The sequence below is a fragment of the Pithys albifrons genome, chromosome 6, assembly GCF_047495875.1.
Source record: "Pithys albifrons albifrons isolate INPA30051 chromosome 6, PitAlb_v1, whole genome shotgun sequence".
In the NCBI taxonomy this organism is placed as follows: domain Eukaryota; kingdom Metazoa; phylum Chordata; class Aves; order Passeriformes; family Thamnophilidae; genus Pithys; species Pithys albifrons.
Genome location: NC_092463.1, coordinates 28,823,447 through 28,837,998, shown reverse-complemented (window position 1 = coordinate 28,837,998; position 14,552 = coordinate 28,823,447). Strand labels below are relative to the sequence as shown.

Sequence of the window (14,552 nt, the reverse complement as noted above, 5' to 3'; positions counted from 1 at the left end):
AAACATTTCAACAAGAATGTATCTTTTACAAGAATGTCAACAATGAAAAGAAAATCGCAACAAAAGCTAAAATGTCAGCTATTATTTGCTGTCCTCAAGTTTTCACGACGTTCTACTGCATGGAATATGACTACTTCCTCTCCAAAGAGTTTACATTATAAACATTTTTTAAAAACTGGGTGTTAAGTATTTGTTTACTTCTTTTGTTTGTGAAATCTTCAAATGTAGAAACATTTCCAGAATAACCTTCCACATCTAAATTCAACTAACAAAAATTCACAGAAATATATGATCCAATTTAAGTGTTTTCTTGACGAGAGAAAGAATAAATAGCCTTGTATGTATTTCTATTCTGTTACATACACAAGAATATGGCAACAGAGTGTAACAGATATCCAGATATCTTTTTCTGTGACTGTAACTCCATTCTTTATGTTTAGTCAGAGGCTGGAAGAATTTGCCACTAAATTAGAGCAGGTAATGGTGAGGAGGCTGCATGAGCCCGGGGATAGAAGAAACCAAACTCTAGAGCTGGTGTCATGCTCATGGGAGCCTGGAAACTAGGGAACCGGTTAAGTGCTACCCCAAATAACAACCTTACAATAATAAACACCGTAACACTGTTGTTCCTGCTCCATACTTTTTCCTGACTGCTGAAACATGGGCTGTTCTGACTCTCCCTGCTCAATTGTGTATCTAAATTTAAACTGCTATTATGGACAGCTAAGGAAGCAATATGACAATATGATAACAGGAACCCCTGAAAAAATACAGAAAAAATTGTTAACAAAAGTCATAAAGGAAGCCAGACTCATTTAATCAGAGGTAGCACTGAGATCAAATCTTGGCACAAAAAACAGATGTACCAGTGCACAGTACAAACTGCAATGTGGTTAGGTATGGGACAGTTCAAGAGGCTTAAATTTCTTTTTGTAGATCTTACACAGTTTGCTTTTAGTGCTTTCCATCCCTTTCTTGTACTTAATTCTTCAACCATATGAGAAAATGTAGCTTGATGTCCCTTCCATCCAGCAGCCAACAGCTGTACATGTGTCTAGCTCTAGGTCCTCTTAAGGGTTTACTACCTAACAGATAATGTGCAGAAATGTACAGAAAGCTGTTTTACCATCCCTAATATTACAACTGAGGCTTTCGTAAACCAGACTGTTAAATTATATCAAAAGCAAAAAATAAGAAATAGTGATAACAATTGACCTCAAATTTCCTTCTAGGTCTGTAATTAATTTTTTACCTGAGTAATTAAAAACTTTGTTATTCTCTCTGGCAACCTGCCCTTTTCACTTGACAAGATCATCTCCAGCATGTCTCCATGGAGTTTTTCCATAACAACAAAGACTCTTTCTGGCGTCTCAAACATACACTCCAGATTTACAACCCCGGGATGATGAAGATTCTGTTAAAGATAAATAAAGAGATAGATTTCCCAGTATGATCACTAGCTTTTATCATTACAGAGACAGAGTTCAGATCCCAATCTAAATCAGGCAATGTTTCAGTATTTCATAATTTAAACTGTGTGCCTAACCTGTAGGCATCTGGCACAAAATTTCTAGTGACAGCACGGGAGAATGTTAAACTAATTTGAAGTTCATACAAACATACATCTCCCTTATTGTGCCTTGTGCTTAAAACTGCAGGTATTTTAACCCCTAATGTGACACTGCCAGTACATTTGTTCTTGGTTATTTATGCAGATTAAGCAGAAAAATACCAGTATTTTAGCAAAAACACCAGTGATTATCAATTAAAATAATTATATTTTGTGTTACTTATGGAAATACATATTGGAGTTACTACAGTAAAAAATAAAAAGAAAAAATACCTGTAAAATTGCAACTTCATTACGAAGTTGACTTTCCTGTTTAGTTGGAAATCTTAGTTTATCAATTATTTTAATAGCAACATCTCTTCCAGTTTTGCGATGTTTTCCTGCATGAATAGAACAAAAGGTCTCTATCAATTAACATGATTAATTATGAAAAGTGTTACCCTTTCATGGGCTGTACAAATGGCCACAACCAAGTCAGTCTTAGAGCAAGTCTGCAGCTAATTCATTAAAAGTTTTCTGTCATTCTCTTCTTTTTTACCCTTTGACAACAGAACATTTCCTATTGTTGCCTGAGAAAGCCATTTAAACATGTAAGAAACATATGGAAAGTATCTCTGCACTTCAACAATATAGATGCAAAGTTAATTTTCTCAAATATACATCAGCTGAAGCCGTGTTCTCTCCAACTGGACAGTTTTTGGCTTCGCCCTTCACTGGTAGTTCCAGATCTAGTAAATAATGAACTAAGTGACAGCCTTAAGGCATGTGCATATCCCCCATTTATCAGAGAGTCAGAGATTCTTCAATGAGAAATTTGTTAGTTCTCACTTAATACTGTCTCAAACAACAGCTGTACCTAAATACACACCCAAAAACTGCTGGAAAAACGAGGAAAAAGAGAGGAGAAATTAATTAATAGGAAAAGCAATGAAGAAACAGTTCTAACAAGTTACTGAAAAACAATGAAAAATAGCTCACTAGAACATGTCAAGAAAAGCAGAAGGAAGAATATTTTTTTTTCATCCATTATAGCTCTGAAAAAGAGCAGCTTTCTGCACTTCACCATTTTCTTTATTAGAACTTACAGAGAATAGGAAACTATTGATATACACTGACCCGGTGCTGGGTAGTAAACTTCAAACTACAAAAAGACCTCATCAACATAAGACATTGTTTAATATATACTGCTTATATAACATAACCGACAGTTAATTTCTGCAACAAAACTTTTCAGACTCCAAATACTTCCACCATTACAGAAAATGTCTATCTTAAGCACAATTGTACAATACAGCAAAGCCTTACCTCCATAAACAATTCCAAACTGTCCTGATCCCAATACCTCATCTGGGAAGATTTGGTATACAGTGCTAATATCCTGTTTATATAAACATAACAAATATTAAGCTCTGAGGATATGGGAACAAAATTTGTATTTCATTTGCTTTTTCTAGTGGGAAGTAGCATACATTTACTACAGTACATTTCAAAATATATTATCTGCCAAAAATATTCAGGTGAGTTTTCTTACAAGCTACATTAACTGTAATTGCTGCAAAAGCTGACAAATCTTCAACAGGTTCAGTGAGACGGGTAAAATATTCCATTTGTGCCAGACAGGAAGTCTCATGTCTCACTATTTCTTAGTGCCTTAACACAGGTTAATGCACAAGCTGTTAGCAAATTCATTTGGGACACTCAAACAAACCTCAAATATTGCAGCTCAGTTTGATTTTCCTGATATTTAACCAGCAGCATATTCAACGAAGAGTAAAACAATACCAAGGAGTTGATGCTATGTTACTACTTCTTAGAAAAGGACGGACGCATCCCTAGCAAGCAATCTTTTTCTGACAACCGCCAGAGTTGTCCCAAAGCTTCAGCTGGCTGCAGGGAGTATCTATTTTTTATCTCTGCCCATGAGACAGAGAACAAGCAATGTGAATGTTTTCTTGACCGCATGTCCAGTGTCTAACCGCCCTAGTATACAAGAAATGCAGAATTCTTTATGTATGTATAAACACATATGCTAACTCTTCCTTTGGATAGAGTTTCACCTTCATAAAACACAGAGTATCTGATCTCTCAAAGATGACAGGAAATGGTATACTTATCAAAGCTTGTGGCCAGCTTTACAAAGTCTGGTTGAAAAATTCCATGAACTAATAATTCCTATATATCTCGCTTTTTCACTTGCTAATTAGCATCCTGCAACAATCTATAGTTAAAGTCTGTGTTCTGTGAAATTACCCATAGATAATTCTTGCAACACAAGAAAAGGTGCTATGAAGATGACTTTTGTCAAAAGTTAGCAGAGCTAATTGTTAATTTCTACAAAGTGAGAAATGGCTGATGGAAACTCCTATAACATTCATCTTTGCAAAACAGATCACTGACTTTGCAAGCTTAATCACAGTATGTCTAGCACCAGCATCCAGAGAACACTCACCACATTTTCTTGAACTTGGCAGTTTGACACAGAAATACTGATGGATACATCCCCTGGGGAAGAAAGCAAAATACACTTTAGATTGCTATGCTTTTAGTTCAAACATGTAGTAATAGAAAATGACATTCACATTACATCAATATCTACTGACAGCTCTAGAAATTGTACCAATTAAGTCTGCTTGTTCATCTACCAGCTAATATGAAAATACGCCAGCCCGCAAATACGTGACTTGAACGACAGTTTTGCAGTGTATGGAAAAAAACCAAAATTATACATTTTGTAATTGATTTTTTTAATATTGGAATGTCATAATTCATATTTGTAAGATTCTTACTGCTTTTTTCCATTCTATTTTGAGGCTTTGTGCCGCATACAAGTAACAATGCAACTAGAGTTAGCTGCTTTTATTTATTGGATTTATTATAATTTTTATTTATAGAGTCACCCACAATGTATTTGGTGCTATTCTGATGAAGGCAAATACACATGTAAATTAGACTGCATACTGTTACAAGCAATACACGTTTCAACTGGCTTAACAGACATTATTAAAACACATAATGGAAACAGTCTTGCACTTGCGCTTAAGTATAAAAAACATCAGACGCAACCTTGACCAGTTCAGAGCTTAGGATGTTGTCATAAGCATTTCAAACTGCAAACATACTGAGGGTTCAGTAAAAAGTGAGAATATGCCTACTGCTAAATGTATTGCACAAAGACAACACTCAGGGGAGGAAAGAATGCTTCTTTAGAGCATTGTCACTTCTGTCTCCTACTTTTGCTCAGAATCCTGTTAATGCTTTCATTTTCTTAGTAAAAATTTCAGCCTCATCAAAACCAGTGTTCCCTACTATAATATAAAGCCTGTATTACACACTGAAGACACTTGCTATCAGATAGTTGCTATCAGCACCTATCCTACTTGCACTAAGTAGCATGAATAACTTCGGTTTCATGTGGCTTATTCCCTTTTCTTATCCAAAGAGTATTTTGAAATGGAATGTTTCAGTTACCTAGAGGCTTTTTATCACTGACAATTCCTTTTCAAATGTCTGTACTGCTGTGTTTACATGAAAAAAGTATGGACAAAGACATGGCCAAGTCTCCCACTTTGAGCAAAAGACAGAAGGCTGATATCATTCTCACTCTCCACAGGAAATTGTTCTAAAGGTCTCAAACAACCTTAATTTTTGCACATAAAACACAAAGATAAACTAGTAACTTTTAAAAATATTTTTCAAACTTCCCAAGAGGGAGCGAAGGCAGCCACCCTGCCCAGCCCAGGACGGGGCTCAAACCAGGGGCACTTGGCAACTAATGTGATAGAATCTGACACTAGTTTATGCCAAGAAAGCAAAGGACATTGCTGATCTTGTCTGATACGTAAGCTGTTGTGCCTAGAGATGCAATGCCACAGTCTGTTTTATTACTTGGTTTCTGAAGGGCTTGTGGTCTCATTAGCATTTTGTGCTGCATTATAGCATCCAGCTGTCAAGTGCTAAAGCCAGTGTGTATTGCAAAAAAAAGGTCTAGTCCAAATTGTGCAGACATATCCAAATATGCTTTACACTGACTAGGCTGAGTAGAAGTAACAGAGCAGCCACAGCAGCCCATGCCTTGCAGTGAGGAATTGTTTGCTCTGTGCTACTTTGTTATCAGTACCCAGACTAGATTTAAACAATTTTCATGTTTGGTTTACATAAACTGTCTTCTTTTCCAGAGAATTACTCAAAGGTAAGTAAGTTGGAGGCAAAGATATATTCAGTCCTTTTGGTCCCAGGTAATGCACATGCCTTGTTCTCCTTAGAATAGCTGTTCTTTCAGCTCTTCTCATCTCAGCTTGGGACAATGTCTGAGGCATGTTGTACAGCCAAATGTAATGAAAGGGAGCATATCATCTATGTTCCAGTGACCTAAAGAGTGAAGAGCTGCTTCTGCAGATAGCTAGAAATATAAATTAGAGTCAGCATAGGAAAATAAATGTATCAATTCCAAACTGAGGCTCAGAAAACTTCCTCCCTCTGTACAAGGAGGCCATTTCTCACACCAGCAATACAAATTTGAACAAGGTGCCTGACTAATATCATAACTATTTTCTCACGAACAAATCTGCATCTTGTATATTAATAGAGCTATCCTACTATAAACTGAAAACACATGGATGAGAAACTGGGGCGTTTAAAATAACATGCAGACAAGTGATAAGCCATGACAGAATAGCCTTTACCAGCTGCGAAATACATCCTTTCAGTGTGTGCAGAAGACTGAGCAATGTCATTTGTGATGTGACTCTATTTATCTGAAATGGAGGAAATGAATAAACTTACTGTGCAGGCTGGGTCCTGACCCAGTCGATGCCCCCTTAGGGATGACAGGCATCAGGGCATGCTGTATTGCCATCTCCCACATTCGTGCCACGTCAATGCCAATACCACTGCTGATAACACTGTTATTAAGCGGAACACTTGAGAGGTTTTCTATGTTTTCTCCAACATAATAGACTATATTTGCAGTGCTTATTTCAAAACAATGAGGATTAGCTCCTTGAGGCAGCAAAGTGAAAGTTTTTGCAGGTTCCAGAGACAAAATTTCAGACAACGGGATTTCCTACAATGAAAGAAGTATTTTACCTTCTGTGTAAAGATTTTCAACATATAAAACTGAAGCATGAACTTTATTTAACTAATTTATGACATTGGCTGTTGCTTTTTACCACATGCTGCTTATACAAATAAAAAAGGCCTGAAACTGTGACACAGAGGACTGTGGATGACAAAATATGAAATGTTTCTTTTCAAGACTAAGCAGAACTTCAATTATTTAATTCAACTGATCAAAGAGAGTAGTGAGGTTCCTTCATTAAAAAAAGCAAGATCATCCAGGTATCAACAGAACTCCATTACAAATTAAACCCTTGCTGACCTCTGGTATGAAAACTTTCCATTTCCGCAACATGCTTTACAGGTCCTTGCTAGCTGATATCTTTCTGATCAGAGATTTGTTTGTGAAAAGCAAAACACACATATACAGCCTAAATAATAATAAAAAATGCCATAGATGGAAGTTATATCATTAGTGTACTTTATGAGGATCAATTTAGCAAATTAGTTTTTATAGTCTTCTGGTATAAAAAGAGATGGAAAAATATTCCTTACTTTGTAATATTTGCTTCCAGTATCATTTTGAAAAAGTGTAATGCATTTGCTGTCCAGCCTCCAGTAGTGTCGCTTCCTCTGCAATGAAAAACAAGTGAAAAATCTAGCGTTTTCCAAGTAAATTAATGAAATGTTCATTTCTCAAAAGCCCCACTGCCAAACTATTTCATTTCAGTTTGAAGAGATGTAATGTGAATGATAAAGAGTCATTTGCGATGACAAAATTTTAATGAAGACTTTTTAACTGAATTTAGGATTTACAGAGCCATGCTCTGTCCTTTCAGTAATAGCTCTGTTAAAATTGTACAAGTTTTAAAAATTTAAAATGTCATTTCAATGTCTGCATTATATTCAGCACAATTTGCTACCAGAATGCTTCTAAAATAATTAGAAATTCTTTTTGTATCACTTATAACACCCCAGGTCATTTTCAAAGGTCATATATTGAAGGCTTTATTCCTGTTTTAGGAGGTTGGAATGTAAGTAACTTTTTTCTATGCTAAATCTACTTTACAAAAATCTCAGGTAACTAGCAGTAAGGTATCTGGGAGACTGCAGCTGGAAGGTAAAGCTACTTTACAGAACCCCTAATTTATTAACATTATATTTTACTTCCTTCAGGATGTCTTTACATTTGGCTTCCTATGATAATGTAATGGACATATTCAGATGGTTTTTCTATGTTTTAACTGTCGCCCGCTCTTGCAAGCTGTGCCAATCCTTAGTTACAACAAGTTGGGACCTTACAAATCACAAAAACTGCAAAAAATGCCTCATGAGTGAGTATAAATTATCAAAGTATTGTCAGAATTGTTCTGTACTATAATACAATATGTACATCAAGACAAGTCTTCCTTAACATTTCTTACCAGTGTGTCCTTGCTTGTGTAGTGAACCATCCAACCCTCCTTCATTACTGTGCTACTTCTCCTTTTTGTGTGCTTCACAGACTGTACCACTCTCATTAATGGAATATTGTTGCTAGTTGAAGGGCTTAAGAACAAATCATTAAATACTTTTTAAAAAAAAACAACTTTGGACAAAACCAAATCTTTTAAATGATAATATATATATATATATGTATACACACACACACACAATATCTGCATTTATTTTTATCATTGCTATCACACCACGACTGCACACTATTTGGTTTTATCATTCCAAGTATTTTGAGATTATGAAGAAAAAAGATTGTAAAGCTATATCATGAGAAAGTCAGAGACTTTCTAAAGGCTTAAACACACTCTTTCAAAAATACTCCTCAAGATGAGCTAAGAAAATGGGCAAGTGACTAGGGCCTCAACTAGGCTGTGGGAACCACAGTTTGAGCCTGTGCTATGCATGATTCAGAGCAGTACTTGTACTTGAATCACTCATAACCTAAGTAATCACTGTCCATCAGATTACTGTCCTGTGATCTTCCTTGGGTTCCAACACACCATAGTGCGATGGTAGTTTACAGAGCAGAAAACACATCAGCTGCCCAGCTGCACGTGTCCGGGCTGGACACAGCAGAGAATCTGCTAGAACTGCTCAGAGAAAGAGGTTTAAGCTAACACATTTTACCCTCAAAGAGTTAAAGCAAAACCCTATTGCCTTGCCCTATGGGGTATGCACACTGCAACTTCCCACCACACAGTAGTCAGGAAGGTATGAGAACATGACAGCATTCCTGACAGCACCATCAGATAAAATCTGGTAGTAACCAGAAGGAACGAAGCCCATCTTCCTTGCTATTAGAGTTAACAATTCCCAGAGCAGGTTCTGTGTAGTGGAATATGGATTCAATCCACTTCAATCCTAAACATAAATGCTTAACTATTTTTTCTAGCAGAACTTTCAACAGTGATGCTGCATTGTATGTGAATGCATAGCAACAAAGAGCTCATGTATTCTGCCCTGCTGGCAAAGGTATCAGTGCAGCAACTCCAACATAAAAAGCTTTAAACTGCTCAGGAGAAGAGTAACATATTAAGTTTCCACACTTGTTGCGACTGTGGATGTCTGCAGATGGCCCTGCTTCACTGTAATGCATCCTGAAAATAAGAAATGTTTTATGAATTGGCAGTTTCCCATAAAAATACAAAAAGTGTGCCGTCTTAAAGTGTTATTAAGCCTGTAATACGAACATCTGTATTTTGCCTAAAAATGATCAAACTATCTGCAGTTCCTATTTAACTATTCTTGTACTGACAAAAGGTTTACTTTTTATCTGTCTTTTATAGATCACTTAAAAAATATCCATGCATATGGAAACTATCCTTAGAAATAACCAGGGGAAGGTATTACTGTAAATACAGGAAAGTCCCTCAAGTAAATAAAACACATTCCATAATTATGAATGTTTTTATTAGTATAATTGGGCATTTTTGTTTTGAAAACCTCCAATGCTGTCCATTTAACACAATTTAAAATGTTCTGTGACATTGATTTTGTAATATAAACACAGACATAATCCAATCATACAAGGTGTGCATACATCCTGTCTATGTAGATGAGTATGACAGTAGTTCACTGCGGCATTAGGTAAAACTGCATATTGTTGAAAGGGATTGCTTTCTATTAGTGCAACAGGTGTATGATAGTAACAGAGAACTAAGAGGAATGTTTTACTGAAAGAAACTCCCAGTAAGCAAAATAAAAGAGGAAACTGCAGGTCAAACAGACTTAGGAGAGAAAAATATTCTATTATTCATGAACGTATAGATCCCTTGCACCAAGGAAATTACAGATGAAATTACATTAATTTATTTTAGGTTGACTGACAATACATATTCCCTCCTTTTTCTTTACTACTCTGACAGTTCCAGTCAAATGAGTAATGCTTTCTTCACATCATTTTCCTGAGAGAACAGACCTGTAACAACTATTTGTGCATCAGTTTCCAAGTGTTACATCAACATGACAACAATTTTCAAGTTTCTCCTAAATTACCAATGCACATTATCAGAGGAGCAATCTCACTGCAATTTCAGAACCACCACATATCACTAGCACTCTCCATTCCAAATGAGAATAGTGCCCATGCAGATTTCCACTTGATCCCTAGACATGATAGTTAAAATAAATGCAAAGAAGACAGAAGGTACACTCACTCCCCAGCTCACCTGATCATCCTGTTAGACTCATCGTGATCTGGATCAGCATCTTGCATTTCCCCATTGTCACTATGGCATCCTGTCATTGACATGTCTGAATCATGAGCCATGGATTCTTCCATGTCATCTATAAAACCACTGTTTCTTTCACTGTCATTGTCGTCACTCCCTTCTTCCATGACCACATCAGACTCAGCCCCAGGACTAAGGAGATCTGCAACATCATTTATCAAGTTATCTGAAAACATATAATAGTCCGATGACAACATCCTGGCATATTTTAAGCTTACAAAAAACTCAGGTTCTCTTTGGAACGCTATTGCCTGCATCTACCTCTACTCAGCACTCTGTTTACTGTGAAATGTGGCATTTAATCAGTCATTTAGAAAATCACTACAGAAAATTGAAAAAGCAACAAAGCAAAATATTTTCAGAAGTACATTTTTTTTTGAAATGCCAAAGTCAAAGCAGAATATCCTATCAATGGACTTCTATCAAAGATTCTATACATATGAGCTTTATTTCTGAGATCTTCTGCCAGATTTTCAATGCAGCTTAAATGTTGTGCACTGGTTTGATGGCTGTTGACAGGCTCCAGCTGCAAACTGATGCTAGAACTAATTTCAAAACTAGAAATTTTATATTATGATGATATGACAATGAACTACTGAAATAACTTCCAAGACAATTACTTATAATGTGAACAATATGTTCCTTTGCACCAAGGTCTTCTGTGAAGCCTACACAAAATGACACAGTAATCACATTCCCTGCCTTTAGAAAAGAAATATTAAATAAACATCAAAATCAAAGACTTAGGATTTAACGTATTTGACTATGGCATAGTATTAATTTCATCATCCAGTTTATATTTAAATTATATTAAACTTTCAAGTTTCAAAATTAAACATGCCTAAGCAAGACCAAAGTAAGGAACAACTTTTTGTTGCATTGCTGCTTATGAATGGATTTCTCTGGAATACAGAAAAGAACAGAGAAAAATGAAATTATTTACCTATGGATTTATACCACAAAGAACCAAACAAACTAACCCCTCCTCTCCCCCAAAAGGTCCTCAAAATAAAACAGCCATTTTGTTGAAACTCAACCTGTTCCTATGCAGGCTGTGATCTAACATGCCAAAATTATTAGTCCAGTCAGAAACTAAAGACAGCATTACTTTTTCTGGGATGTTGCAGTGTTTCAGAATCTGAAATAAGGTTAAAATTACATAGAATGCATCAAATAGTCTCCCCTAGCAACTTTTGCCTAAGTGTGCGGAGGAAGGTTCTTGACAGTCAAGGTAGGGAATGTTCGACAAGAGAAAAGCACACTGAATTGGCTGACCTTTGGAATTGATGGCATTTCATTGAAATTGGAAGTGCACAGCTGAAAGTTTTGTTTACGTGTACAGTAGTCTTAAGATATTTGGATATAAATTACTGATGTGTGATTAAGAGACACATTATAGTTTATCTCTAGCAGAACCAGTCATTCAATCATGAATGACACTTTACAGTGCAAGGTTCTCTCTTTGCTATTCCTACAACACTTTTAAAATCTCTATTTTTAATAAACCTACAATCAGTTAAAAATAACTCCCTACACTTAGTATATAATGTGTTTACTAATGACACCATACTTGGAATTTTATTCTTCAGCTCTTCCTTCACTTACTATTTTGGGGAAGATTTATCACACAGCAGATGGACCAAGTGACAGATACTGTATTTTATTTATTAAGTTTGAAAATAACATGGACCAAATTACTGTGAAAACAGAAACGAGATACAGGATGAAATTGCCCTTGATAATCCTGAGCACCCTGTATCAGTCATTTAGAACACACAATTAAGACTTTTACTATGATTCTACGGGTACATACTATGGATATTATTTGGTGCATAAAAGCCAAATTCTATAAATGAAAGCTTCACGGAGCATATTTGGAGTGAGTGTACAGTACATTTTCTCACCCCAAGTGACTTTCTACAAGCTTTCATCAGACAAACTATCACTTCTCATTAACCCAGCATCAGATTCACGTGCAGGAGGTAAGTCCAAACAAAATGAGCATGTTGTTTTTAAGTGAAGGTGGGGAGAAGGAACAGAGGGCATGTTGGAGGGATGAAATACAGCCTGTTCTGTTGAATCTCTTTACCGATGTTAGGGATGAGGGGATCAAGTCCACTGTTAGCAAATTTGCACATGATACCAAATTGGGGGGGGGGGAGTGTTGATCTGCTGGAGAGTTGAAGGGCTCTGCAGAGGGACCTGGACACACTGGATAAATGGGCCAAATCCAACAGGATGTGGTTTAACAAGACCAAGTGCTGGGTCCTGCACTTTGGCCACAACAACTCCCTGCAGCGCTACAGGCTGGGGACAGAGTGGCTGCGGAGTGGCCAGGCAGAAAGAGATTTGGAGGTTATTAGCAACAGGAAACTGAATGTGAGTCAGCAGTGTGCCCAGGTGGCCAAGAAGGCCAATGGGGTCCTGGCCTGTATCAACAATAGTGTGGCCAGCAGGATGAGGGAAGTGATTCTTCCTCTGTACTCAGCACTGGTGAAGCCACACCTGGAGTGCTGTGACCAGTTCTGGGCCTCTCAGTTTAGAAAGGATATTGAGGTGCTGGAGTGGATCCAGGGAAGGGCAGTGACGCTGGTGAAGGGACTGGAGCACAAGTCCTGTGAGGAGTGGCTAAGGGAGCTGGGGTTGTTCAGGCTGGAGAAAGGAGGCTCAGAGGAGACCTTTATTGCTCTGTACAACTGCCAGGCAACAAGCAGTTAGGTCAAAGGTTGGACCCAATCATCTCAGAGGTCTTTTCCAACCTATTCTATTCTATTCTATTCTATTCTATTCTATTCTATTCTATTCTATTCTATTCTATTCTATTCTATGCTACCTCAGGTGGAAAAAAGGAACATGGAGGAGTAATTCAGAAACAATTGTCAATTCTGTTCATTTAGTCCAGCTGTGCAGAAACAGTTTACCTTCCTTCCTGTCTTCTCACAGCACTTTAGATCAATCATTCCTCTATAAAACTGCATCTGTGCAGGAATAAATTGATGATTTACAAGCAGATTTACTTTCTCTGACTGTAAATCTCAGGGAAACTTTACATGGTTATCAATGAAATTAACTTATCATGGTGTCTATTTAGTTCTCAGATTTGAAAATCAAGCCACAAACTTCCATAATCATCATCACTTGCACTCCTGAAGAAATAGTTATGTTGTGAGATAGTTAATGCTTAAGTGAGGTCTAAACGGTGAAAGATTAAAAAAAAATAAAAAACAGTGACTCCAAGAGTCCAGCGTGAGGTGCAGAGAGGACATGCAGTAGCAGTATAACATAAACCTTCCAGAAAATCATGCACCTCATCACATTCGATGTGGGATACTTAGTATCTGTACTAATTTTGCCATTAAGCATGAAAACATTGTAGTGATACAGTCACACTGCTACAAGAAATACTATGAAAAATATTAATTAACAGTCCTATTTTTGGAAGTTATTCATATGTCTTCGATAAAGTAGATCACTGATTTAAAGTTTGAAAAAGAATGCCTCACAAACTTTATTAATCTCAGAAGCAGTTTAGGCTGACAAGTTAACATGGTAATATGCATTAGAAATTGAACACTTCACCACATTTCTCATTCCCTTATCACATAGAAAAGTGATATTTTCAAGGCAATCAACAACTCATCTACAACCACTCTTTTTTTCTCCAGTACCGTCTGTCAAGCCTACCCATACACCCCTATAACTTAACACAAAACCAACAGCACATGCATGGGAAAATCGGCAGATACTCAACCCTTTATTTCTGGCAACGGATATCATTAGTTTTACACCAACCGTGAGTGGTGGAATTTTTTCCAGGAGGGCATTCCCAGTTCTTCTAGGCATGCTTTTGCTTCTCAGGAAGATTACCCTTAACCACTTTTTTCCCCCTCAGATTAAAAGGCAATTTTTTGCTTCTATCTGACAGGTAAGTGCCAACTTCTCACATGTGTGGCTTTCGGCCTTCCTCCGACATTCTGCATTCCACAGGCTGTCTGCATTCAACCCAGCCTTTTGCTGCTGACATCACCTCTGCAGCAGAACCGAGCCTGTCTGCCAGTGCCATTTGGATGACACATACTCTGAACTCATGGTGTATGAACCACTCACAGCGTTCCTCCCACTCTTCATCTTCAACATAAAACAGAAATATTGCAGAGGAAAGGCCACTCCCAAGCAATGGAATAATGTGCGTTTGTACA

General features: G+C 37.0%; 1 protein-coding gene and 1 long non-coding RNA gene across 5 annotated transcripts in view; one reads left to right on the top strand and one right to left on the bottom strand.

Moving 5' to 3' along the window:
- PRKD1 (protein kinase D1) overlaps nucleotides 1–14,552 on the bottom strand; it is a 118,007-nt gene that overhangs the window by 15,284 nt on the left and 88,171 nt on the right. For 2 of the 4 annotated variants that reach the window (XM_071558006.1, XM_071558008.1), the window contains 8 exons: nucleotides 10,291–10,519; nucleotides 8,050–8,173; nucleotides 7,181–7,258; nucleotides 6,353–6,632; nucleotides 4,020–4,072; nucleotides 2,876–2,948; nucleotides 1,844–1,950; nucleotides 1,253–1,414 (listed from right to left, as the gene is read on the bottom strand). In XM_071558006.1, the coding sequence (XP_071414107.1) occupies nucleotides 1,253–1,414; nucleotides 1,844–1,950; nucleotides 2,876–2,948; nucleotides 4,020–4,072; nucleotides 6,353–6,632; nucleotides 7,181–7,258; nucleotides 8,050–8,173; nucleotides 10,291–10,519 (1,106 nt within the window). The remainder of the gene's footprint in view (nucleotides 1–1,252; nucleotides 1,415–1,843; nucleotides 1,951–2,875; nucleotides 2,949–4,019; nucleotides 4,073–6,352; nucleotides 6,633–7,180; nucleotides 7,259–8,049; nucleotides 8,174–10,290; nucleotides 10,520–14,552) is intronic. The other 2 variants (XM_071558007.1, XM_071558009.1) reach the window with 1 other exon arrangement.
- LOC139673059 (uncharacterized) overlaps nucleotides 1–14,552 on the top strand; it is a 94,740-nt gene that overhangs the window by 74,343 nt on the left and 5,845 nt on the right. The window lies entirely within an intron of this gene.